Below are 23,795 nucleotides of genomic sequence, written 5' to 3' on the forward strand. Positions count from 1 at the left end.
TTTTTTTTTTTTTTTTTTTTTTTTTTTTGGTGTGTGCTTGGGATCAAAGCCAGGACCTTATGTGTGCTAAGCATGTACTTTTCACTGAGCTATATCCCCAGCCCATATTATTCTGTACGTGGTATCAGAATACTATATATATATATATGAGATATATTCCATAAAAAAGTTTTTTTAAGGAGAAAGATTTTAAAATGTCATTAGGACAGGTGCAGTGACACATGCCTGTAATCCCAACCTCCTGGGAATCTGACACAGGAGTAAGATAGTTCAAGGCCAGCCTGGGCAACTTAAGGAGAACTTGTCTCAAAATAAAAAAATTAAGGAATGGGTATGTAGCTCAGAGATGAGTGTTTGCCCAGCATGTAAGAGTCCCTGGGTTCAATTGCTAATATCACAAAAAAACAAATCAATCATTAAATTATCACATGACACTACATAAATTTGTGTAACTTTTATGATTTTATTTATCAGTTAAAAATTTTTTTTAAATATTTAGTTTTTTAGTTGTAGATGGACATAATACCTTTGTTTTATTTATTCATTCATTTTTATGTGGTGCTGAGGATCGAATCCAGGGCCTCACACATGCTAGGTGAGTGCTCTACTGCTGAACCACAATCCCCGCCCCTATCATTTAAATTTATAATTTTTTTTTGTACTGGGGATTGAACTCAAGGGTAGTTGAGGCAGGTCTTGCTAAGTTACTAAGTATGAGTATGATCCTCCTGCCTCAGCTTCCCAATTGCTGGAATTATAGGTGTGCACCAACACACCTGGCAAATCAGGAAAATAAAAGGAAAAACCTAAAACAGTTCATGACACAACAACAAAAACAACAATTAAAAAAAACCCACTTTGATCCTTGGTTTCCTGGTTTTACTTAAAATTTGATTTGAAAACTATATATCGATGGAGGAGCATAGTAGGTATATTCTTGGTTGAAGTGACTATTAAGATGCAAATGCTGGGCTGGGGTTGTAGCTCAGTGGTAGAGCGCTTGCCTAGCATGCATGGCCTCATGTTTTTATTTTTATGTGGTGTTGAGTTTGATTCTCAGCACCACATAAAAATAAAGATATTGTGTCCATCTACGATGAAAAAAAAATATTTAAAAAAATGTGACTGCTGTGAATTTCTTGTTTTCTAGAAAGCACCATGACGATGCAGTCATGATGGGAGGGAGGAGCATAGCATAGTGTAGAGTTTAAGGATTTGGAGCTAGAGTGCTGGGTTAGGGCTCAGGTAGTGTCACCTGTCTGCCATGGGATTGTGGCTAACTTATTTCCTAAGCTTCAGTTTCTTCATCCACAAAACAAGGGTAATATAGTACCTGCCTGTGACAGGGGTTCCCCAGACCACCTCCAGGAGGATTCACAGTTGGATTTTCAGTTATGACTTATTATAGAGAAAGGATACAAAGTAAAAATTAAAGGAAAAATCTCATGGGGTGAGGACTGGAGAAGACCAGGCATGAACTTCCCAGAGTCCTCACAGTGGAGTCACACAGGACTTGCTTGATTCCTCCAGCATCCGGCTGTAGCAACACACACGAAATGATGCCTACTGGGGAGGTTCATTAGGGACTCAGTATCCAAGGTGTTTTGGGGAGGCCTGGTAATACAGGCACCGCTGTTTAGCATATACCAAGATTCCAGACTCCCAGAAGGAAAGCAGGTGCTCCGTGGGCATGTACCTACAGTTTAGGCATAGAGAGCCACTTTTATCAGTTAGGGATTGGTGTGAACACTTCCGTAATTCAGGATCAGGTTCTCAGACTTTAGCCAGCAGCTGCCCTGCAAGCAGGCCTTTGCAAGGACAGCACCCTCAGGCCTGCTGTGCCTACTCCTTCTCCACACTGCTGTACAGAGTTGCTATGAGAAACATCAATGCCAAGCAGTTAGCACAGTGCTCAGCATATATTAAGTGCTTGATTGATACATGTTATTATTATTATATTAAAAAACAGATCTAAGGAGGCAACAGATGTAGCCTGATAAAATAGACTTAAGGAGATGAGACTTTAGAAGATAGCTCATCTCCTCTCTTATTTACAGAAGAGGAACCTGAGCCTCACAAAGATGAAGCGTTTCATCTCCTGATACCCAGTGTGTGCCATTTTGGTTTGTGAGGAGATGAGGATGTTCCCATTTTAAAGGGGGAGGTTTCCCAAGCATCGCGTCTCTTGTGGAATGTGTGAACCAGATCTTTGGTTAGGCAGTTTGTAGTAAGCATTAGACAAGGATGGCTCAAAAGCAGTTTGGCAGCAGTGTCTGTCTAATTTACATAGAGATTGGATCTTGTCATTTGAAATGGTCTGATCCTTTTTATATCAGTGAGTGTCAGCTGTGATTTTGGTGTAGGAGAACTGATAAATGCCTACATTAGAGTCTTTGCTGAGGCCTGTGACAAACTGATACTAGGGGAACTGACCCAGCTGTGATTTGCATTGATTGGATGTATAACCAGTTGCATAGTTTGGAAGGATGAACTGGCTAAGTGCTTTCTTTTCCTTTATATATATATGTGTGTGTTTGTGTGTGTGTGTGTGTGTGTGTGTGTGTCTACAACCTATATATATATATATATATATATATATATTGGTTGTAGGTAGACACAATATCTTTATTTATTTATATGTGGTGCTAAGGATCGAACCCAGGGCCTCCCACATGCTAGGCGTGTGCTCTATCCCTTAGCCACAACCCCAGCCCCTCAGTTGGGTTTAAAAGAGGAAGAGTTGATTTGTTTCCTAGTCCCTTCAAATAAACAAACCCTAGATTTTATTCTAGAGATAACAAGTTCTCTATGGTGAGGCGTTCTTTTGCATTGGATCAGGGTAGAAAGATACTCCTAGGAAACTGTGTGATGAATTCTTCCCAGAGAGATCGACTTTCCAACAGAACCATTTGTGTTTGTGCCAAAATTTAGCTGTAAGTGCAAAAATGGATTTTGTAATGCAATCTATCTCTAAGTTCATGTCACTTGACTATTATAAAGTAAGTATCTGTGGGCTGGGGTGTAGCTCAGTGGTAGTGCACTTGCCTAGCACATGTGAGGCACTGGGTTTGATAATCAGCACAACATTAAAAAAATAAATAAGTTTTTAAAAATTAAAAAAATAAAGTAAGTATCTGTTATTTTTTTTAAAAGATGAAAATGTTAAAGTGTGAGTTTTTTTGGTAACAGCTGTTTTGAGCTATCATTTACATACAGTTTATCTGTTTCAAATGTACAATTCTATGGGTTTTAGTTTATTCACTGAGTTTGCAACCATCATCACAGTCATTTTTAGAACATATTCATCACCCCAATGTGAAACCCTGTACCTTTTAGCCATTACTTTCTAGTCCGCTGGCACCCCAGCCCTAGGCAACAACCATTAATCTACTTTATGTCTTTGTAGATTTTCCTGAGTTTCATTTTAATGGACTCATATAATACATATCATTGTGATGGACTTCTTTTACTTAGTTGTTTCCAAGGTCTATCTATGTTGTAGTATGGATCACAACGTTCTTCCTTTTCATAAGTCAGATCCATTGTTTGGATATACCACACTTCATATGCCCTATTGTCAATTCTTGGACATTTACGTTATTTCTACTTTTGGGGTATCAGGAGTAATGCTTCTATGAATATTCACGTTCAGGTTTTTGTGTCCCATAAACTTCATTGCCTTGTACTAGCAGACACTGCTGCACACCATGTGCTAAGCATTGAACTAATAAATTCACACTCAAGGAAATTGCAACCTAATGGAGGAGACGTATCAGGAAATAGACAATATTGTAGATCGTAAGTGCTATGTAAAGAAAAGTCCTGGATATTGTGGAAGCACAGAAGAAACTGCTAACTCATGTTGGGTGTCAGCAGAGATGGTCCATGAAAACCTTAGAAGAGTCTGAACTAAATATCAAAAGATAAGGAATTGATCAGGTAAAGAATGGAGGGGGAGAACTGAATGGTTCTCAAAGTGTCTGGAAGGGTTTGAGATGAGGAGCTTCCATTTGATTTCAGTCAAAGTAAAAAGCCAACAGAGTTTTTTTTTGTTGTTGTTGTTTGTTTATTTTGGGGGGCAATGAATTTTTTTTTTTTTAAATATTTATTTATTTATTTTAGTTCTCGGCAGACACAACATCTTTGTTTGTATGTGGTGCTGAGGATCGAACCCGGGCCGCACGCATGCCAGGCGAGCGTGCTACCGCTTGAGCCACATCCCCAGCCCCAAGGGGGGCAATGAATTGATATAATTAGAACTCTGTGTTTAGAAGGTTTAGCATTAGAAATTGTAGCTGTAGACCAAGCCCTAGGCAGTGGCCAATGGGAGTAGAGAGAGAAGAGACCTAGAATGCCTTTGAAAAATATTTTTAGATTACAAAATAATATGTATATGTAAATAGTATAAAAATATAGACTCGTGTAGAAAAATAAAATAAAAAAAATTAAAAACCTGTAGTAACAACTACCTTTAAAAATTAAAAAAAATAAATTGTATTATAAATTGACAATTGATAATTCTGTATATTAATGGGGTATAAAATGATATTATGATTTATGGATACAGTGTGGAATAATTAAATTAATTAATGTTTCTGGGAACAAGTACCTTTTAAACACTTTGATATACTTTTCGTGTTTTTCTTAAGAATATATTTACAAGTAGGCAATTTAAATTTTAGTCTGTAGTCAGGTATAAAATGCTACTTTTATTTATTTCTATAACCTAATGTAAACTGCAGCAAACTAGTCTTCTATAGGCTGGTAGGAAAGTTACTGCACAGGATCTCTTTCTTTCTTTGGTACCAGGGGCATGCTTAACCACTGAGCAACACTCCCAGCCCCTTTTTATTTTTTAATTTTTTTAATTTAATTTTTTAATTTTGAGACAGGGTCTCACTAAGTTGCTTAGAGTCTTGCTAAATTGCTGAGGCTGGCCTCAAACTTACGATCCTCCTTCCTCAGTCTCCCAAGTCACTGGGATTATAGGTGTACACTACTAGACCCAGCCAGGTTCCCTTTCATGCAGTGGGATCAAAGAAGCATTTCTCAGCCCTTCCCCATCTGGTGCTCTGAGTGTGGTGAGGATGGGGGTGGAGGTGGGGAGCATAGAGGGAGTGGGTGGTAGTGGTGGTGGTGAGAACCTGGGAGCGATGGGGAGTGGGGGGGTAGACTCTGTCCCCACAAAGCACTTTTTCTCTGGTCAGGTTTCCATTTCCTCTGCTCAAACATTTACCTCTGTCCATTCCCCTTTGAGACAGCCTAGCATAACCCTCTTAATGTGCTCCAACAAATACAGTGGTAACTCGTTTTTTTCCTAGGGTAGGAATGGGGAAAATCAGTTAGGTGGTTCTGGGGTGGTGGTGGTTTTTTCTTTTTTAAAATAATTTCCCCTAATATGGTGAGTTATGATACTCTGCAGTTTTGGCTGATGCATTTTTTTGTGTGTGTCATTAAAGCATTAAAAATGCTTCTGGAATATTCCATCGTATAAGATATATGTGATGTACTTGTAGATAACATGAAATAAGCTGCTTTGTGCATAAAATGCTGTATTTCTGATAGATTTTGGAGGTGAATCTACTGGGTTAAAGGACATAAATTTTTTGAATGATTGTCAGATCATGCGTTGTTAGTGTTCTGTCACTGCATATCACAAGTTTAGCACCTTCAAACTACACTACTTACTAGCTCACAGTTCTGTAGGTCAGAAGTCCAGGCACTGCATGACTCACTCTCTTTGTTCAATGTCTCTCAGACCAAATCAAGGCATCAACCAGCTGTGTTCTCACCTGGAGGCTACACTTAGGAAGAATCCACTTCCAGGCTCCTTCAGTTTGCTGGAAAATCCTGATTTGAGGGGTGGTAGGATTGAGACTTCTGTTTTCCTCTGGTTGTTATGTAGAGGCTGGTTGCTGTCAACTCCTAGAGGCCTTTCAGGCCTTGCTGTGTGACCACACCCACTTCTGCAGCCAGCAGTGAGCGGCTCCTTCCCGTCCCATTTCTGACTTCCAGACCTGATGAGATTAGGTCTCTCAGTCTTCCCTTCCTTCTCAGAGCTTTGCATTAGCCCAAATAGAAAGTCTGTACTTATTAAACAATAGCTCCCTATTCTGGGTTTCTTCATCTTGCCCCTGGTGACTGCCAGTCTGTTTTCTGTTTCTATGAATTTGTCTGTTTTAGTTGGATTCATACAATATTTGTCTTTAAAATTTTTTTTTGCAGTGCTGGGAATTGAACCCAGGGCCTTATGCATGCTAGGCAAGTCCTCTACCACTGAGCTGCATCCTCAGCCCTTTTTAAAATTTATTTTGAAACGGAGTCTTGCTGAGTTGCAAGTGCTGGCCTTGAATAACATTTAAAACTGTCCTGCCTCAGCCTTCTGAATAGCTGTTGTTATAGGCATGTGCCATAATGCCCAACATGTTTGTCTTTTTTGGTTTTGCCTGTTTCACTTTGCATGTTTTAAGATTCATCCATTGTGTAGTATGCATCAGACTTTCCTTCCTTTTTAAGACTGAATAATATTCCATTGTATATTATACCACACTTTATTTTTACCCACATTCATCCATCTTGAACGTTTGGGTTGTTACAGGTCTATTTTGAGGTCAGCTGATTTGTGACCTTAATTTATGCTTCTACAATCCCTTCGCAGTAGTACCTAGATTGTGTTTTATTAGCACTGAAGAGCAGAGAGGAGATGTGTGTACACCAAGGGCCCAGCATCCTGGGGGCCATGTTAGGATTCTGCCTATCATATTCCCTCTGGAAAGATCACACTGGACCTTTGTTCACTGCACAGCCCTGAGGTAGTGATCTCCTCCCAGGTAGAGACTGCTGCACACATCTTGTAGACCACATTGTGCTCTGTGAAACTGGTCTGTTCCTGGCAGAGGCACGCAAGAGGATGAGAGTTTTTTAAGGATTTTAGATTTCTGGAGCCTAGCCGGTGTGCAAGAACAAAAATTACTCTTCAAAAGTGAAAACAATACGATCTGGACAATATAGACACCCTGTCAACTGTACAGTCAAAAATGTCTAGATTTGCAAAGGAACAGGAACAATCCACCTGTGTCAAAAGAAAGCAGATAATAGGAACTAATGAGGAGATACCTTGGATGTTAGATTTCAACTACAAAGATTATATATCAACAACTATTGTGGAGAAATTTAAGGTCTTGTTGCAAATGCAGGACGTGATGTTTTTCAAGATGAGGGAAACCCTGAAAAATGACCTAAAGGAAATGCTAGTAAAAAGTGAGATATCTGAAACAAAAGATACAAAGCACTGTGGTAGCAGGGAAGAGTGACAGGAAGCGAAAGATTTAGCTTCACCAAAAACACAGTTGAGAGAACAAGAAGAAAAAAATTCTAAATTTGCTGAGTGTACTGAAAACTTATCTTTTAGAAACAAGGAAATAGACAAGCCGATTTGTAAATGGGACAAAGCCAAGATGTCCACTAGCAATCAAGGGAAGGAATTATCCCAGAATGAACCCCAAAGTTACCAAGCCATTGGAGGGATGGCAGAAGCCTCAGATATGAACGATGACACATGTAGAAATGACAGTCACCACATACAACTGCCCGACAAAGAGAAGCCAAAGCATAGGGAGGGTGGAGCAGTAAAAACAATGGAAGAAGAAAACCTCCAGATCCTCAGTAACAAAGAGAAGACCGTCAAAGCATCAAGAGAAGAAGAAACTCTGATGGATGAAGGAGCCGTGCTCACCCTGGCTGCAGACCCTCTGGCATCAGCCACCTTGGAAGTCAGTAAGTGGTGGGGCGACATCTTCAACATTTTGAGAGAAAATGGCTTTGAACCTGAGTTTCAGTGTGAGGTCCATTTAGCATTTAAATGTGATGATGAGATGAAGACATTTTTAGACCTGCAAAGTTTACGACAATTTACCAGCCAAAAACCTGTCATAGGAGAATTACTGAACCCTGTACTCTGACAGAAGGAAGAACCAAATCTAGAAGGAGGATGTGGGATCCCCTTAAAAGGGGGTAACGCTTTAGTAAATTCAAAACATGAAGCTGGAGGAACAGCAAGTGATGGCTTGCATTTCTTAATCACCAAAGAGGCAAAAGTCATTACGCCAGAAGTGAAGAACTTAGAGACTCGGGAGGAAGAGTTTTCGGAGTGGAAGGATAGAGGAATCCCTACCTTTGAGGTGACAGGAGAAGACTCAGAGACCCACAAGGAAGACATCTTTTATGTGAGGGCAGAAGAGGAAGAAGGGGCCTGTGATGTGGAAGAGGAGGGACAAGAGGAGATGGAAGAAGAGGAGACCTCTGGGGAAGAGGAGGAGTGGTGGGAGGAGGAGGAGGAGGAGTGGTGGGGGAGGAGGAGNGAGGAGCGGTGGGAGGAGGAGGAGGAGGAGGAGCGATGGGAGGAGGAGGAGGAGGAGCGGTGGGAGGAGGAGGAGGAGGAGGAGCGATGGGAGGAGGAGGAGGAGGGCGAAGATGACTCAATGTAATGTGAGAAACGGGACTCAACCTGTGGCCTTGTTCCTGCGACAAGTGTGTTGGGAGAGATGGGAGCTGATGAAGAGATTATGGTGTTCAGTAAGGTATGGAATTCTGAGAATGAGGAGGAAGAGGAAGTAGGAGGGTTTTTTATGCAGAAGATTTTTCAAACACAAACATCCAAAGGGGCAGACCTAATCCAGGAAACGGAAACAAACTATAGAACAACTGTGATCGGTGTCCTCAGAGAGATGGGAGAAGAGATTGGAAAAATTAAAAAATGCCTTCCAGATATCTTGGAAACTAAGAATTCAATAGATGATCTGAGGAGTAGAATAGACATCCTTGAAGAAAGACTTTGCAATCTAGATGATGAAATGGCACAATTCTCTAGGGATATCATACACATTGTGGCCAATCAGATAATAAATTAATGCTAAGGGAGAGGGAGGATAGATTCAAAAGTGCCAACATCCATTTGATAGGAATCTCAGAAAAAGAGAGTGAAAGAATGAAGCAGAGGACATTCTGCAGGAAATAATTGAAGAAAATTTTCCAGAACTTCGGGATTCTAGTCTTGGGATAGTGAGTGCTCACCAGATCCCCAGCATGATTGACAAAAACAGACTCACTCTGAGACACATCTTGGTAAAGTTTTTGAATTGTAGTGATAGAGAAAATCCTAAAGGCTTCTAGAAAGAAAAAAGAAAACACCTACAGAAAGGCTTTCGCCCAGAATCCTGTATCCAGCCAAATTGGCATTTGATTTCCAGGGTAAAACAAAGATATTTTTTGATATGGAAGAATTTAGGAAGTTTATTTCTTGTGTACCCACTTTGAAAGAATTATTGGAGAAAACAACATAGGTGGCTGCAACTTACACTCTCCTCACCCCAACATAGATCTAGAAAATTGACGAATACAACATCATGTCTGTCCAGAAGAGTGGGAGCTAACTGGGGATGAGAGGAAAGGAGTGGTCTTACCCAGATGTTAGGAAGGTTAAAGGGCATATTTTAAAATTTTAATGATAGTCATTGTAGTTTCCCTAGGGTGAAGATTCTGTATTACTGAGGGGGGAGGAAGGAATCTGTCCAAGGAACAGATGGGGAAAGTAACAGAAATGTACAGGGGAAAGGTGGCAAGGTAAAGTAGAGAAGAAAAAGTGCAGCTGCTGAATGTATGGGGAAGGATATTTCATAATTTTATTATGTATCAGTGAATCTGCTTTTTCCATTTGAATATACTCATCTTGCTATTAAAAGTTTTACATTTTTCAAAAAAAAAAAAAAAAAAAAAATCACACTGCCCTCGCGGGATTAACCATCCTGTCTTTTTTTCAAAACATTCATCTAGAAGCTGCACAGAAGAGTTCTGGAAGTGGCACCTTGTTTCATGGCCTGCCTTTCCAGCTGGGCCTTTCTCTGCTCATGACTCTAGTATAATATGAAGGTCGCACTTTTGAGCCTCCAGTAGAGCACTCTGGTTTTTGTCCCCAGTGTTACCTTTGACATTTCTCAAGGGTGGACAAGTGTGTGAAACCCAGTAGTAAGGCCAGTGAGGGGAAGGGAGAGAATTTCTGTTTGCCATTTGTGTTTGTGACAGCATGTACAAAATGGATTCTCTTGATATTCTCTCAGAAATATCAAGACTTAGTACGTTTAATAACCAAACAACGGCACAAATAATTCGCGTTAATGACATGCAAATGCAGCAGCAGTTGAACTTGTTCCAATAAGAGAATTTAGGACCGTAACTGCCAGGATTCAAATCAGCCTCCTGTTTCAGCTTAGATGCAGATTCACTGGACTCACCACCATCTTTTGGGAATTAGGCTTTGGATCCTGCAGTGTTGGTGCTCAGAAGGAATTTGGAGACCTAGTTAATGGAAACCAGAAAAATGCACTCGAAATTTCATCTTGAATATGAACTAGGCATCTTAGTAACAAGAATATGATCGCAGATTCAGCCGGGTGTTATTTGAATAATACCAGCCGCCCTGTGGCTTGAGGCCTTGGGAAAGGCCTGGGTGCGTTGTGTGTGCAGAGGGGCCAGTGTCCCAGGATAGGTTCCCCTTGGGAAAGGGTCTTGGTGCATTGTAGCTGTTGACTATCATGCTGCTCAGACTCCCTGAGGGCTAGTAACTGATAGAAACTGCCATGTTGTCAACATGAAACTTTGGTGGGAACTAGAAGAGAGTCAAAGTATCCACTGTAGAGAACTAATGATACTTGCTAGCTGGGGACTGCATGGGAGATGGGAAGAGGAAGATCCACATTCAAAAGGAACACCAGCCTTCTCCACCTGAGCGGGGTCTGCTGGCGGGACTTAATTTCTGTTCTCTCTCACAGGCAACTGCAATGTCTGTGGACTGTCTTGGGCAGCATGCAGTGCTTTCTGGGTAAGTGAGCTTTGGGAGTGTGTCTACCACAATTTCTGGGGAACAAATTGCAAGTTAGGTTTCTGGGAAATTGGAAAATATCCTGGTATTTAAGGATTATAATCACAGGGTTTAGTTCTTCCAACCTAGTGAAAACAGGACACTTGTAGAGTTTACTCACCGTTTATTTTTGTTTCTGACCTAACAGGTAAGCAGCAGAATTCCATCAAAATTTTAGTGACTGGTAGTGGTCTTGAAATTGCAATTTTGTGTTTATTGCATAGACTTTTCAAGAAAGCTATCTGGTATGGTCAGATAGGTAGTGACTAGGATTGAGGGAATCTGGGTTCTATTTTGGCAGTGCCACTAATCACAAGCCTGTGGACTTTTTTTTTTTTTTTTGATACCAGGAATTAAACCCAGGGACACTCAACCCTTAAGCCACATCTCCAGCCCCTCCATGCCTTTTTTTTTGTAGTTGTAGATGGACAGAATGCCTTTACTTTATTTGTTTATTTTTATGTGGTACTAAGGATTGAACTCAGTGCCTCACACATGCTAGGCAAGTGTTCTGCCACTGAGCTACAGCCCCAGCCCCCCAGCCCTTTTTAACTTTTTTTATTTTAGAGTCTTGCTGAGTTGCTGAGGCTGGCTTTGAACTTGGTAATCTTCCTGCTTCAGCCTCCTGAGTTGCTGGGATTATAGGTGTGTGCCACCACTCCCAGCAACCCCAACCCCTGCACTTTTATTCAGTTGACCTAACTGCATTTTGGTTTTCTAATGAAGGAATTCAATTCCATCAAGAAGAAATTAAACTACATAGTATTCTGTAATGTTATTAGATTTTGTTGTTCTTATTGATGTTGTTTTTGCAGTTCTGGGGATTAAGCCTGGGACAATTTATCACTGAGCTACATCCCCAGTTCTTTTTATTTTTTAGTTTTTAATTTTGGTATAGAGTCTTGCTAAGTTTCAGAGGCTAACTATGAACTTCCGATCCTCCAGTTTTAGCCTCCTATATTGCTGGCATTGTAGGCATGTGCTATCACACAGGCTTCTGTAGTGTTTTCAAGCTCAAAAAAGAAGATTCTGGCAATTAAGTTTCATCTCTGCCTTCGTAATAACCCTGGTATTGTACCAGAATAAAATTTAATGGGCAGGGACCTCTCAAATTCAGTTGTTTTTTAAATTAGTTGTTTATGAACCTATTTACAAATCAGTGAAAATATTTTCTTTTACCTTCATTGTTTTATTTTGAAATTGTTTTAATTTACCTTTTTAAAAAAGCACATGCACATAGCAAACATTTAAATAGTTCAAAAGGATATATCATGGAAAATTTTCCTCCTACATTCTGACTAAAGACATTATTGACATTGTTTTCTTTTGTGATCTAGGCACATGGATAAGGAAATATTGGTATTTCTCTCTTTTAGTTCTAGTTTCCTGGTCAGTTTTTGAAAAACAGCTTTGTTAAGATATAATTAATATATACATGTAATATGAATTACATGTAATTCACTTATTTAAAGAGTATAGTTTAGCTGAGCATATGGCTCATATCTATAATTCCAGTGGCTCAGGGGGCTGAGGCAGAAGGACCACAAGTTCAAGACCAGCTTCAGCAACTTAGCCATGCCCTAAGCAACTTAGTCAGACCCTGTCTCAAAATAAAAGACAATAACAACAACAAAAGGGCTGGGGATATTAGTTCAATGGTAAAGTTCCTCTGGGTTATATCTTCAGAACCCCCCACCCCTAAAAGAGTGTAATTTAGTGTTTTTTTGTATATTACATTTTTAATTTCATACTCACTTTTTTTTTTTTTTTTTTTTTGCAGGGCTGAGATTGAACTCAGGGGCACTCAGCCACTGAGCCACACCCCCAGCCCTGTTTTATATTTTTTATTTTAGAGACAGGGTCTTACTGAGTTACTTAGTGCCTTGCTTTTGCTGCAGCTGGCTTTGTACTTGAGATCCTCCTGCCTCAGCCTCCCAAGTTGTTGGGATTACAGGCGTGTGCCACCTGGCTTTATACTCACTCTTTGTACCAGTTTTTTTTTTTTTTTTTAAATCAAGGAAATACCTGTAAATGTTTTAATAGTAGTGTAGCACTAGAAAGCTTATGTTAGAGAACAGTGGTCTCCACCTCACTTTTCCCCTGGTTCCGCTGGAAGCTCATCTCAGACTCTAGCTCTGCCTTTCAATTGCCTCTGTTTTCCCGGTTAGTGCACATGAATGACTCCAGCTGGCTTTATCCATCTTGAACATTATAAATTGACTCCTTACACCAGAAGATGAGGATTGGTTCTTTTTCTACACTCTTGCACACCTACCTAGCCTTCCCCCTTTTTCCAATACAGCTCTATTACAGTCATTGGATTGATTCAGTATTTGAGAGGTTTTTTTCTCAGAATTATTGTGAGAGGTCCTGTGCCATTCTGATTCTGGGCTCTTTGTCACTTATATTTCTTTTTGGAAGCTTAAAAATCCTATCTTTATCTCTGGAGTTTGTGAAATTTTCATCATGACTGCTTTGTCTACGTCTGGCTACTCAGGACTCCTTTCCCCCCATTTTTTACACTATTGGTTATCTAAGCCAATAGAGGCATAACATGCTTGGTATTATATTGCTCTATTAATGACCCATAAAACACTCTCAAGTGCCTTGGAGTAACTGAGCTAAATGTTAGATTTTCCAGTGTCAACTAATGTGGAAAGTGGTATCCTTAGCTCTCTAGGAGAGGATGGAGTTATGTGACTGGAACTCACACAGGTGTCCCTGTTCTAGTGTGATCCTAGATATGTATGGATCCATATTGGTTTTCAACATGAACTTGAAGTGCTCCATTTCATTTTCTTATGCTGAATTTGAAAATTATACATTGTATGTAAGATTTTATACATAGAATCTGTATAAATTTTAAAAATAAGTATGGAGTATACTAATCTGAAATAAACAGCTCAAATAAATTTCCAATATACACACTCATGTAATACCATTCAGACTGAGATACAGAATATTTTTTAGCACCTTGGAAAACCCTTCTGATCTGGAAGTCTTTCTGTTTCCATTTGAAGAAATTTTCCTGCATTACGTCTTTGATCATTTTCTCCCCTCCATTTTCTCATTCTTACTTTTGAAGTTCCTATTAGTCAGTGTTAGCTTTTCTGTGGATTCTCTTCTGACCTTTTTGTCCTTTTGCTTTGCATTCTGGGAGTTTCTAACTTTAACATTCATTCCTTCTATCAGATTTTCTTAAATTTCAACTATTTTAATTTTCAGAAATTTTCAAGATTCTTAAAAACTTCAACTATGATTTTAATGTACTCTACACTCTACAATATTCTCTTAACTCAGAGAATGTTGATTCCAGGCTTTTTCTTTCCTCTATGTTACCCCTGTTCTCATTGAGTTCCTTTCCCCACTACTGTTCGTCTCTTTCAGGTTTCCTCCAGTGACTAAGCTGATTGGCTCTCTGTTCACACTGAAGAGTGATCAGAGTGGCTGTCCAGGTGGGTGGCTGTGGGCACATTTTAGGGAGATCAGGCAGGAACTGGGACTTCTTGTTAGTGGGTGCCCAGGTAACCCTATGTCCAAGGTGTTGTTTGTTGTTGCTTATGTTTTGAGGGGACTGGTCATTTTTACCTGACAAGTGTTGTCAAAAAAGGGGCTGGGGTTGTGACTAGTCTAGCATGTACGAGGTTTGATCCTTAGCACCATATAAAAATAAATAAAATAAAGGCATTGTGTCCAATTATAACTAAAAATATATTTTTTTTTATAAAAGTGTTGTCTAAAGGATAAAAGGTGGCATTGTGAGGGCCCCATACCAGTAACGGAAGGGACTGGAGGCCTCGTACTCACATTGCCAAGTTTTGAGTACAGCACCTTAATTTAGCAGCTGTGCTGTGCTGCTAATCCCAGGCTAGGGAATAGCAGCACCCACCTTCCACCTGGGGTGAAGGAGAGGTGGCTCACCTGGCTTTTTGAGGCACATATAAACCTATCTCTTTAGTATACTTTCAAACAATTCTTGTATTTTGTTCTTTTTTTTTGTCTCCCAGTGCTCCCCTGTCCTTACCTTGAGGAGTCCTGCAGGTCCTGCAGTGTGAGCCAGATGGCTTCTCGGGCTCCTCCCCTCGACAGCACTTGAACTTTATTTAGCTTTCTTTACTCTAGATCAGTTAACCATCTGTCCATCTGCTTTCCATTTTGTGTACCTTTGTGAGTTTCTTTTCTTTCTTTCTTTTTAGCTCTTACTTGAGTGGGGCTTCAGGGGAGTGAAGGTAAACCCAGGTTTCACCAGCCATGCTCATCTGAAGTGCACGCTGTCTGCTTTTCTCCGTTTGCTCCTTAGTGTCTCTGAACTCCCTGGTGATACACCTGTGTGCCGAGCTCTTGTCCTTGTACTGTTTTTCTTTCTAATGGAAGAAGCCAGCCTGTCTACTGCAGGCGTAGGTGGTTGCTTTGGGGGAGGCCAGAGTTTCAAGATCTTTGTTCTGCATTAACTTTCTTAGAAATTCTGGAAGTTTTGTGAAATTGTATCTTCCCCATTATCCTTCTTCTGCCTTAAGCTCTTTAGAATTTCTCTTGCCATCTAGAATTTTACCACCCATTTGTCTGAACAGGGGCTACTGATCATTTTGTTTTTGAGCTTACCTGTTCTTACTGATAGCCAGGGGCACAGAGCTCTCTCTAATGAGGATGACTGCGGGGATGTTGATTCATGTACCAAGATTTTTTTTTTTTTTAACTTGAAAAGTAGAGGAACACAGTGCATCCTTGTTTTCAGATTCTTTATATTGATTGATATCTTTAACATTATTGGTACTTACTGTGTTATTTTTTTTTCCTTGGGTTTTTATTTCCCTTCCTGATAGATTTAATTTAGTTTCCATGTAGTAGTCTTGCAGAGGAGTTTGAGATTTTTCTGCAGGGTTTAGCTAGGTGATAAATGAAGTGTGTAATTTAACACACACTTATTGAGTGTAGAGCACTGTGCTTACTGATGTGGAGCATACCAAGATGTTCAAGACATGGTCCATCCATACTTCAGACACATTAGTAGTCCCACTATAGAAGTAAATGCTGCCCATGTCCCAGGATACAATGAGAAGCAGTAATTGACCCTAATTGGGGCCTTGGGGAGGGCTTGGAGAGGGCAGGTTGGAGCTCAAGTCAGGGCAAGCAGATAGACTCTCAGGGGTGGATATGGTCGGGAAGGCTACCTTTGGAGGTAGACACTCACCGAGATACTGCTCCCTTTGCTTAACTGCCAGTTTGAGTTGCTCTTTTCCCTTGTATACCTCTCAGAGTAGATAAATGTCATGTGCATCTGGGGTTTTTAGGAGCACTGTTTGCAGATCTTATGTGATTCTAAGTGTGCTCTTCCGTCTCAGTGCTAGTGTGGCTCTGTTGCTATATTGCTGTAATGCTGATGTTGTTCTCCTAGTCGCAGATTCCTGTACATCGTCAATCTAGAAGCTCCTTTTGAAGGTCACCGGAAAATCTCTCGTCAGAGCAAATGGGACATCGGAGCTGTGCAGTGGAATCCTCATGACAGCTTCGCGCATTATTTTGCAGCTTCGGTAAGTTCACTTTGAGAATGTCATCTTTTACATGTGTCATCTTGGGCTAGCAGGTTTGTGTCCTGTGTAGAAAAGAAAGTATAATTCTCATTGCTCAGTCAGAAAAGAGATTTGAATGGCTCTGCAAGAAAGAGGCAAGTGGCAAGTTAAAATAAATAAATATACATATATATTACAAATGTGTGTACATGTATATCAATGTGTATGCATTACACATGTGTGTACATGTGTATTATATGTTTGTTTGATGGTTTCATTGGTGTCAGGCCTTGTATTTCTAGAGCCTGAATCTAGATTTTGAAAGGGAAGCAAGTGGTTGCCTTCATTTCTGTGTGTGGTGAGAACGCATTTTCATTAGCAGCAGGGTAACATCCAGTGGCCAGATGGCAGATGACTGGAAGATGTTTAAAGAGGGTACCTGGGGAGCGGGCCTGGGCTCTGCTCCCATCACTCTCAGAGGGAGCAGGAGACTCCCTACACCCTTCCCCTCAGAGGAGGGGCTTCTTGATTGAGATTCATTAGATTGATTGACCTCGTGGAATCTGCATGCTTCCTTATGTGTGAATTTTCCCAGGGAAAACATACGTAAGTCTTAATAGGTTTTCTGAGAAATTTATGATCCTAAAAGATCCTGGGATCCAACAGCTCTGGCATCTTTCTCCAGATTCTACACCATTGTTCTTTGCTGGCTCTTCGAACCCAGGGCCTTGCACGTGCTAGGTGAGTGCTCTACTGCTGAGCCACAACCCCAGCCCTGATTATAACTTTTTGAGGGAACTACCAAACTGTGTCTCACAGTGGCTCATCTGTTTTGTATTCCCATTGGCAATGCATAGGGTTTCCAGCTTTTCTATATTCTCACCAACATTTGTTGTTTAATTTAAATTGTTGTCATTCCTAGTGGGTATGAAGTGGTCCCTTATTTTGTTTTTTTGATTTACATTTCTCTAATGACTGATGATGTTAAGCATCTTTGCATGTGCCTATTGGCCATTTATGTACCTTTTATTTTTGAAGAAGTGTCTTTTCTGGTCCTTTGCCCTTTTTGGTTTGGTTGGGTTTTGGGTTTCTTGTTTGTTTTTGCTGTGTTAGAGATTGAACCCAGGGCTCTGAGCAACACCCCAGCCCCATTTTTTTTTTTTTCTAAACACAACTGGGGATTAAACCTAGGGCCTTCGGTATGCTAGGCAGGTGCTGTACTGTGGAGTAACAACTTTAGTCCCTATACCCAATTTTTTTTTCCTTTGCCCATTTCTGAATCGGGTTGTTTGTACTTTTGCTGTTGAGTTGTAAGAGTTCTTTGTATATTCAGGATGCTAGACCTTTATCATCTATGTGATGCAAATAGTTTCTCCAAAATATTTGTCAAAGAAATATTGTTTTTTTCACTTTCTCTTTTTTGTGTGTGTGTGTGTGGGGTGGTACTGGGGATTGAACTCAGGGGTACTCAACTACTGAGCCACATCCCCAGCCCTATTTTGTATTTTATTTAGAGACAGGGTCTCACTGAGTTGCTTAGTGCCTCACCGTTGTTGAGGCTGGTTTTGAACTTGTGATCCTCCTGTCTCAGCCTCCCAAGCTGCTGGAATTACAGGCATGTGCCACCATGCCTGGCTGTTTTTTCACTCTCTTGATAATGTCCTTTGATGCACAAAAGTTTTAATTTTGATGAAGTTCAGTTTATTTATTTATTTTTTCTGTCATTGTTCTTGGTTGGAAGGCAGCTTCTTGCAGAGAAAGAGCTTTAGAATTGGGCAGATCTGGAGTCGAGGCCTAGTTTGAACTCTTTTTTCTTGAGCAAGCCACTCAACTTTCTAAGCCTTGGTTGCATCATGTGTACTTGGATGATGATACTCACCATGCAGGGAGGTGAGAAAGGTCAGATTGGATAAGGTGCCTTGTACCTGGATGAGAACTGACAGACCCTCTGGAAATAGCAGGAATGTTATAGGATGAGGGAACTTTTCATTCTGTTCCCATGGAAAGCTATTTTGAATCCTAACCTTTTCATAAGAACCTTACCTGTTTAGATTTGGAAACTGGCATTTCAGAATAAAAATCTCAGAACTTAATTTAACTGTCTGCCTCTGAGCTAAAATGAAAATTAGTCTATTATATTTATCAGTTCAGAAAGTATTCCATGGCCTGCCATTGTTCTCAGTCTGTTGGTGTCTTTATCCTCTTTGAGTTTAAGTGCACAGTATTTAGGGAACTGTTCTGCTGTTTCTTTTAAATGAAATGTACTTTGATAGAGCCTTTAATTTTCTTCCCCGTTTTTAGTTGAGTTTCTTCTGGTCCATTTTCCTTGTCTCTTTCTCCTTAACCCTCAATGAAATTTGTGTTAGGCATGTTTCAGGGAGTCTTGTGTATAATTTTGCCTTCTTGCATGTCCTTTTGATGGTGTTTCTTTTTTTCTTTCTTGTATCTCTGTGTGTTTGTGTGTGTTTTCGGTAGTAGAAATTGAACCCAGGGGCATTTTATTCTGGGCTGCATTCCCAGCCCTTTTTATTTTTGATTTTGAGACAGAGTCTTGCTAAGTTGCTTAGGGCCTCGCTTAGTTACTGCAGCTGGCCTCAAACTTACAGTCCTCCTGCCTCCTGCTGCTGGGATTACAGGCACGTGCCACCATGCCTGGCATGTATCTGTGTTTTTAAAGTGAGGTAGGTGGACTCTGGGCATTTGGTGTGGGAAGGGTAAGCTGAAAACATCCGCTGTGACAGTAGTTGGGGAGTCAAGTGTGTGACCTTCTGAGGGGGGGAGGAGGTTCCTTTAGTGGTCTGGGCTGTCTCTGTGGCCCATGAGGCACATGCTCAGGAGCCCATCTCCAGCTTCAGGTCCACTGTGACTGTTCAGGATGGGTGCCCTTCCTGTTTGCGCTTGGCAGTGCCCAGGGTGCATGGAGACATCAGTATGATGCAATTCCATTTTGAAATTCATAGCTCTATGTACTAGCTGAGGCTTGTTCAAGCTAATGTTTATTATACTGATTTCTTTTGGCTTTTTAGGAAGTTCAACCTATGGATCTCTGCCAGTTGGCCACCTCTTCTTGCCTTAAGCATTGGGGTGAGAACCTATATTCCAGTGGTATGTTGTGCTACCCACAGCCTTCTCTTCCTTATTTCTTTTCAGAGTAACCAACGGGTGGACCTTTATAAGTGGAAAGATGGCACTGGGGAAGTTGGCACAACCTTACAGGGCCATACGCGCGTCATCAGGTAGGCACCAGCCCTCCACAGTGCCTTGGCCTGTCTTACTTCGGTTAGTGAAATGAAGATGCTATCCCCCTTGCATGGCTTGACCCTGTGTGTTGCACTGGCCCTGGGGCCAAGTATTCACCAAGGTGCTCGAGAAGAAACCAAGGACAATCAATATTTAGGAAGCGTCACCTATGTAGCTGTTGACCCAAATCCTGGAAGACTTAATTCAGCCCCATCCAGAGTAAGGATTAGGGCTGCTGTTTGCCAGAGAAGGCAGGGGAGGTATGCAGTAGAATCCCCAGGGCAGGATCTACCGTGCCCTGAGTGTGTGGAGACACCAGCAAGCAACGTTGGCCCTTGCCTTTTCCAGCAACTGTGGTCATTACAGTCGGCTCCTGTACCCCAGTCTGCTCTCCACATGCACAGTTGCCTCCCACTTAGGACCTTCCAGAGTGTTCTTGAGCCTCTCTTTCCCTGGGCAGCTGTTTCTGGGTAGGGGAAACTTTTTCTAGGGAGTAGCGTCAAGGAGTTCAGGGGGAGCGAAACTGATCTGGAAGTGAGGGCACTAGTATGAGGCGTTCTGTGGAGTAACCACCTTCCTGGGGCTGAGGGTTCAAGTAGGGAGCCCCAGGGCTGCCAGCCCTCCTGGAAGGCGGTGTGGGAACATGGCTGTTCACCCCGCTTAGGAGAGGTGGGTTACCCAAGGTACCCGTGGTTGAGTCTTACTTAGAAAATGGTAATCAAGGGACTGGGATTGGGGCTCAGCAGTAGAGTGCTTGCCTGGCATGTGTGAGGCACTGGGTTTGATCCTCAGCACAACATAAAAATAAAGAAAATAAAGATTTTATGTCCATCTACAACTAAAAAAAAAGAAAAAGAAAATGGTAATCAAAGATTACTTCATGTGATTTCCCTGTGTTTTGTCTGTGTCTACTTATTCAGAGAGTCTGTTTTAAGTTGCCATGCTCCATTTATTTTCTGGGAGCAGGTGGTAGAGTAGTTGGCAACCACAGAGAGAAGGACCCGAATGTTTCCTTCGGAGCTCATTTAACTCTTGCTCATTCATAGACAACTTTGGAGATCTCCAGCCTGAGCTGCAGTGAGAAGCCCATTAATGGTGACATTCAAAACCACTGAAAACTAGATTTACTAGTGCTTTGGAACTGAAGCTTTTTTCTTTCTTTTTTTGTTCTGTTTATTTCTTCTCTCCTAGCGACTTGGACTGGGCAGTGTTTGAACCAGATCTCCTGGTCACCAGCTCGGTGGACACCTACATCTACATTTGGGATATCAAGTAAGAACAATGAGGAGGTTTAATCACTTGTTTGTGGGATTATTGGGAACCTTCATTTCAGAGATTATGTCTTAGTTTGGTTTCCTCTAGATGCAGATCCTGAAACAAGGATTTGGGTTCAAGTATATGACATTGGAGATGACAGAGGGGTAGGCAGGGGATGGAGAAGAGAGAGGCAGGTGGGGAAGACTGGTAAGCCAGGGAGCACCCTCCTCTGGATACCAGCATGAACAGGTAGGGTATAATCACTGGGGGTGCTTGGTGCTGCTGCAGAATACCTCCTCAGAAGTTTCCCACCAAGGGCCTAGGAAGCATGTTTGATTCTGCAGTCATCGGGAAGGCTGCCCCCGGGGGTCTGAGTTCCCTGGCACTCAGGCCTGTCAGAGTTCTTCAGAGCAAGCTGCAGCAGCCAGGGCAGTCCCCTTGGCAAAGCAACACAGGTTCTGCATTTGGAAGTCGAGCTGGGGTTCACTGAAGTGGACAGGTGATGGAGGGGATGATGACGGGCACTGCCACACATCTGCTCAGCTCCTCACTAGTTGTTTGTGAGGCTTCATCTCCACGTCTGTCAAATGGGGCCTAAGGGACACCTCCCAGGGTTCTACCTCATGGCATAAGGAGTAAAGGAGCTCCCACCCCTGGCTTGGCATATCAAAAGAACGATGTTCCTGCCAGGCTTGGTGGCACACACCTGTAATCCAAGGTACTCAGGAGCCTGAGGTGAGACTCAGGAGGATAGTGAGACTGAGCCCAGCCTGGGTCACATAGCAAGTCCCTGTCTCAAAAATAGAGGCGCTGGGGTGGTGGCTCAGAGATAGAGCACTCGTCTAGCATGCGTGAGGCACTGGGTTTGATCCTCAGCACCACATAAAATAAAATAAAGGTATTGTGTCTACCTATAACTAAAAAACAAATATTTAAAACAATGTTTCAACAACAACAACAAAAAACCCAACAAGTAGAACAGTGCCCCTTTGTCATATGGTTAGAGCTGGTTGCTCTGAGGAAGCAATCTGTAGGGTCCCTCTCCCCTAGCCAGGGTGCTCTGCTTCCCACCTGGTGGTAACTTTGGACTACTACCAAGCTACAGAGGCTTGGACTGTAGGCAGAAGATCAGCCAGGTATTGGGGTGGAACTGACCGGCTAGACCAGCAAAGTGGCTCTGCGGGAGTGAGGTGCGTGCGTCCGACTTGACTGTGCAGATACATGAGCCCCGTGGCGCTCTTTGGTCTAAGGGCAGTGCCAGAGGAGACACGCTGAGTCCAGGGCAAGTGGAAGGTGGAAGCTCTAAATGGGTCCTCAGGGAGCTGTGGGCGGGAGTGGAGTGCACCTCCTTCACACAAAATGGGTCTTTTCATGATGTAAATAAAGGTACTGAGCTCACATTCTTCCTCAGGTTTTCTAAACAGTAAACCAGAGCTGCAGATTTGCCTTCACTGGCCTCCTTGGCCCCAGGGTGCCACTGCTGGAGAAGATGCCCCTTGGATTTCTTCTTCTTCTTCTTTTTTTTTTTTTTTTTTGTAGTACTGGAGATTGAACCCAGGGGTACCCTACTACCAAGCTACATCCCCGGTTGTTTTTAATTTTTCTTTGAGGCAGGGTCTTGCTAAGTTGCCTGGGCTGGCCTGGAACTTGTGGTCCTCCTGCCTCAGCCTCCCCAGTTGCTAGGGTTACAGGCATGTGCCACCATGCCCAGCACCCCTCTGACTTCATAGTCAACTGTGCAGTTTCTCTCTGAGAATTCTCCTCTTGCAATCAGAGTAGTTCTTTTTTATGCAGTAAAAAACTCACAATGCAAAATTTATCATCTTGACTATTTTTGAATACACAGGTAATAGCGCTATGTGTATTCACACTGTTGGTGCAGCAGGTCTCCAGAACTTCTTCCTCTTGCAAAACTGACAGTCTGTCTACATTAAACAATTCCCCATTCTGTTCTTCACCCAGCCCCTGGCAACAACTCTACTTTTTTGGGGGGAGGTAGGGTGGTTACCAGGGATTGAACTGCTTCCTGCCTCAGCTTCCCGAGCTGTTGGGATTACAGGCATGTGCCTCTGCATCTGGCACAACTCTGCCTTTTGTTAAGCAAACTTTGACAGCTGTAATTACTTCATGTGAGCAGAATCATCCAGATTCATCTTTTTGTCGATGGCTTGTTTTACTTACATAATGTCTTTGAGGTTCGTCTATTTTATGACATATGTCAGAATTTCCTTCATTTTTAAAGGTGAATAATATTCCATTGTATGGACATACCACATTTTGTCTATTCCTTTTGCCCCATGGCTATTAGGAACAACCAAAGAAGGTTGTTTCTTTGTTTTTTTTTTTTTTTAAGATTCTATTTTTTAAAAATTTTAATTTGTTATATGTGTCAGCAGAATGCATCACAATTTATATTACACATGTAGAGCACACTTTTTCATATCTCTGGTTGTAGACAAAGTAGAGGCACGCCATTTGTTTTTTCATTCGTGTACTTAGGGTAATGATGTCCATCTCATTCCACCAGGTTTTTTGTACTTAAACACTGAGCAAAATCCCCAGGCCTTTTTATTTTTAGTTTTAAGCACTAAGTTGCTTAAGGCCTTGCTAAGTTGCTGAGCCTGGCTTTGAACTTGTGATCCTCCTGCTTCAGCCTCCCCAGCCACTGGGATTAAAGGTGTGCACCACCGGGCACTCAGAGAAGTTTTATAATCCACCTTTGAAATGCTGTTGGGAAGGTTCTTGGATTACACTGCCCTGTCACACATTGCCATGGCAGTAATGACCCCAGGAGGGGATTTTTTGGCTTCCTCTCCTGCCACATTGGGGCTACCTAGGCCATCCTGAGTCATGTGATCTTTTCTGTGGATTTA

General features: G+C 41.8%; 1 protein-coding gene across 10 annotated transcripts in view; it reads left to right on the forward strand.

Moving 5' to 3' along the window:
- Nucleotides 1–23,795, forward strand: part of Wdr59 (WD repeat domain 59) — a 147,489-nt gene that overhangs the window by 73,017 nt on the left and 50,677 nt on the right. For 6 of the 10 annotated variants that reach the window (XR_007343593.1, XM_048792421.1, XM_048792427.1 and 3 more), the window contains exons 2-5: nucleotides 10,827–10,876; nucleotides 16,311–16,446; nucleotides 19,576–19,661; nucleotides 20,857–20,937. Coding sequence is in view for 9 of the 10 variants with exons in the window: in XM_048792427.1 (XP_048648384.1) it covers nucleotides 10,827–10,876; nucleotides 16,311–16,446; nucleotides 19,576–19,661; nucleotides 20,857–20,937 (353 nt within the window). In the remaining variant the exon portion in view is untranslated. Of the gene's footprint in view, nucleotides 1–10,826; nucleotides 10,877–14,302; nucleotides 14,371–16,310; nucleotides 16,447–19,451; nucleotides 19,662–20,856; nucleotides 20,938–23,795 lie in introns of all 10 variants that reach the window. The other 4 variants (XM_048792424.1, XM_048792423.1, XM_048792422.1 and 1 more) reach the window with 4 other exon arrangements.

The sequence above is a fragment of the Marmota marmota genome, unplaced genomic scaffold (genome assembly GCF_001458135.2).
Source record: "Marmota marmota marmota unplaced genomic scaffold, marMar, whole genome shotgun sequence".
Taxonomy (NCBI): domain Eukaryota; kingdom Metazoa; phylum Chordata; class Mammalia; order Rodentia; family Sciuridae; genus Marmota; species Marmota marmota.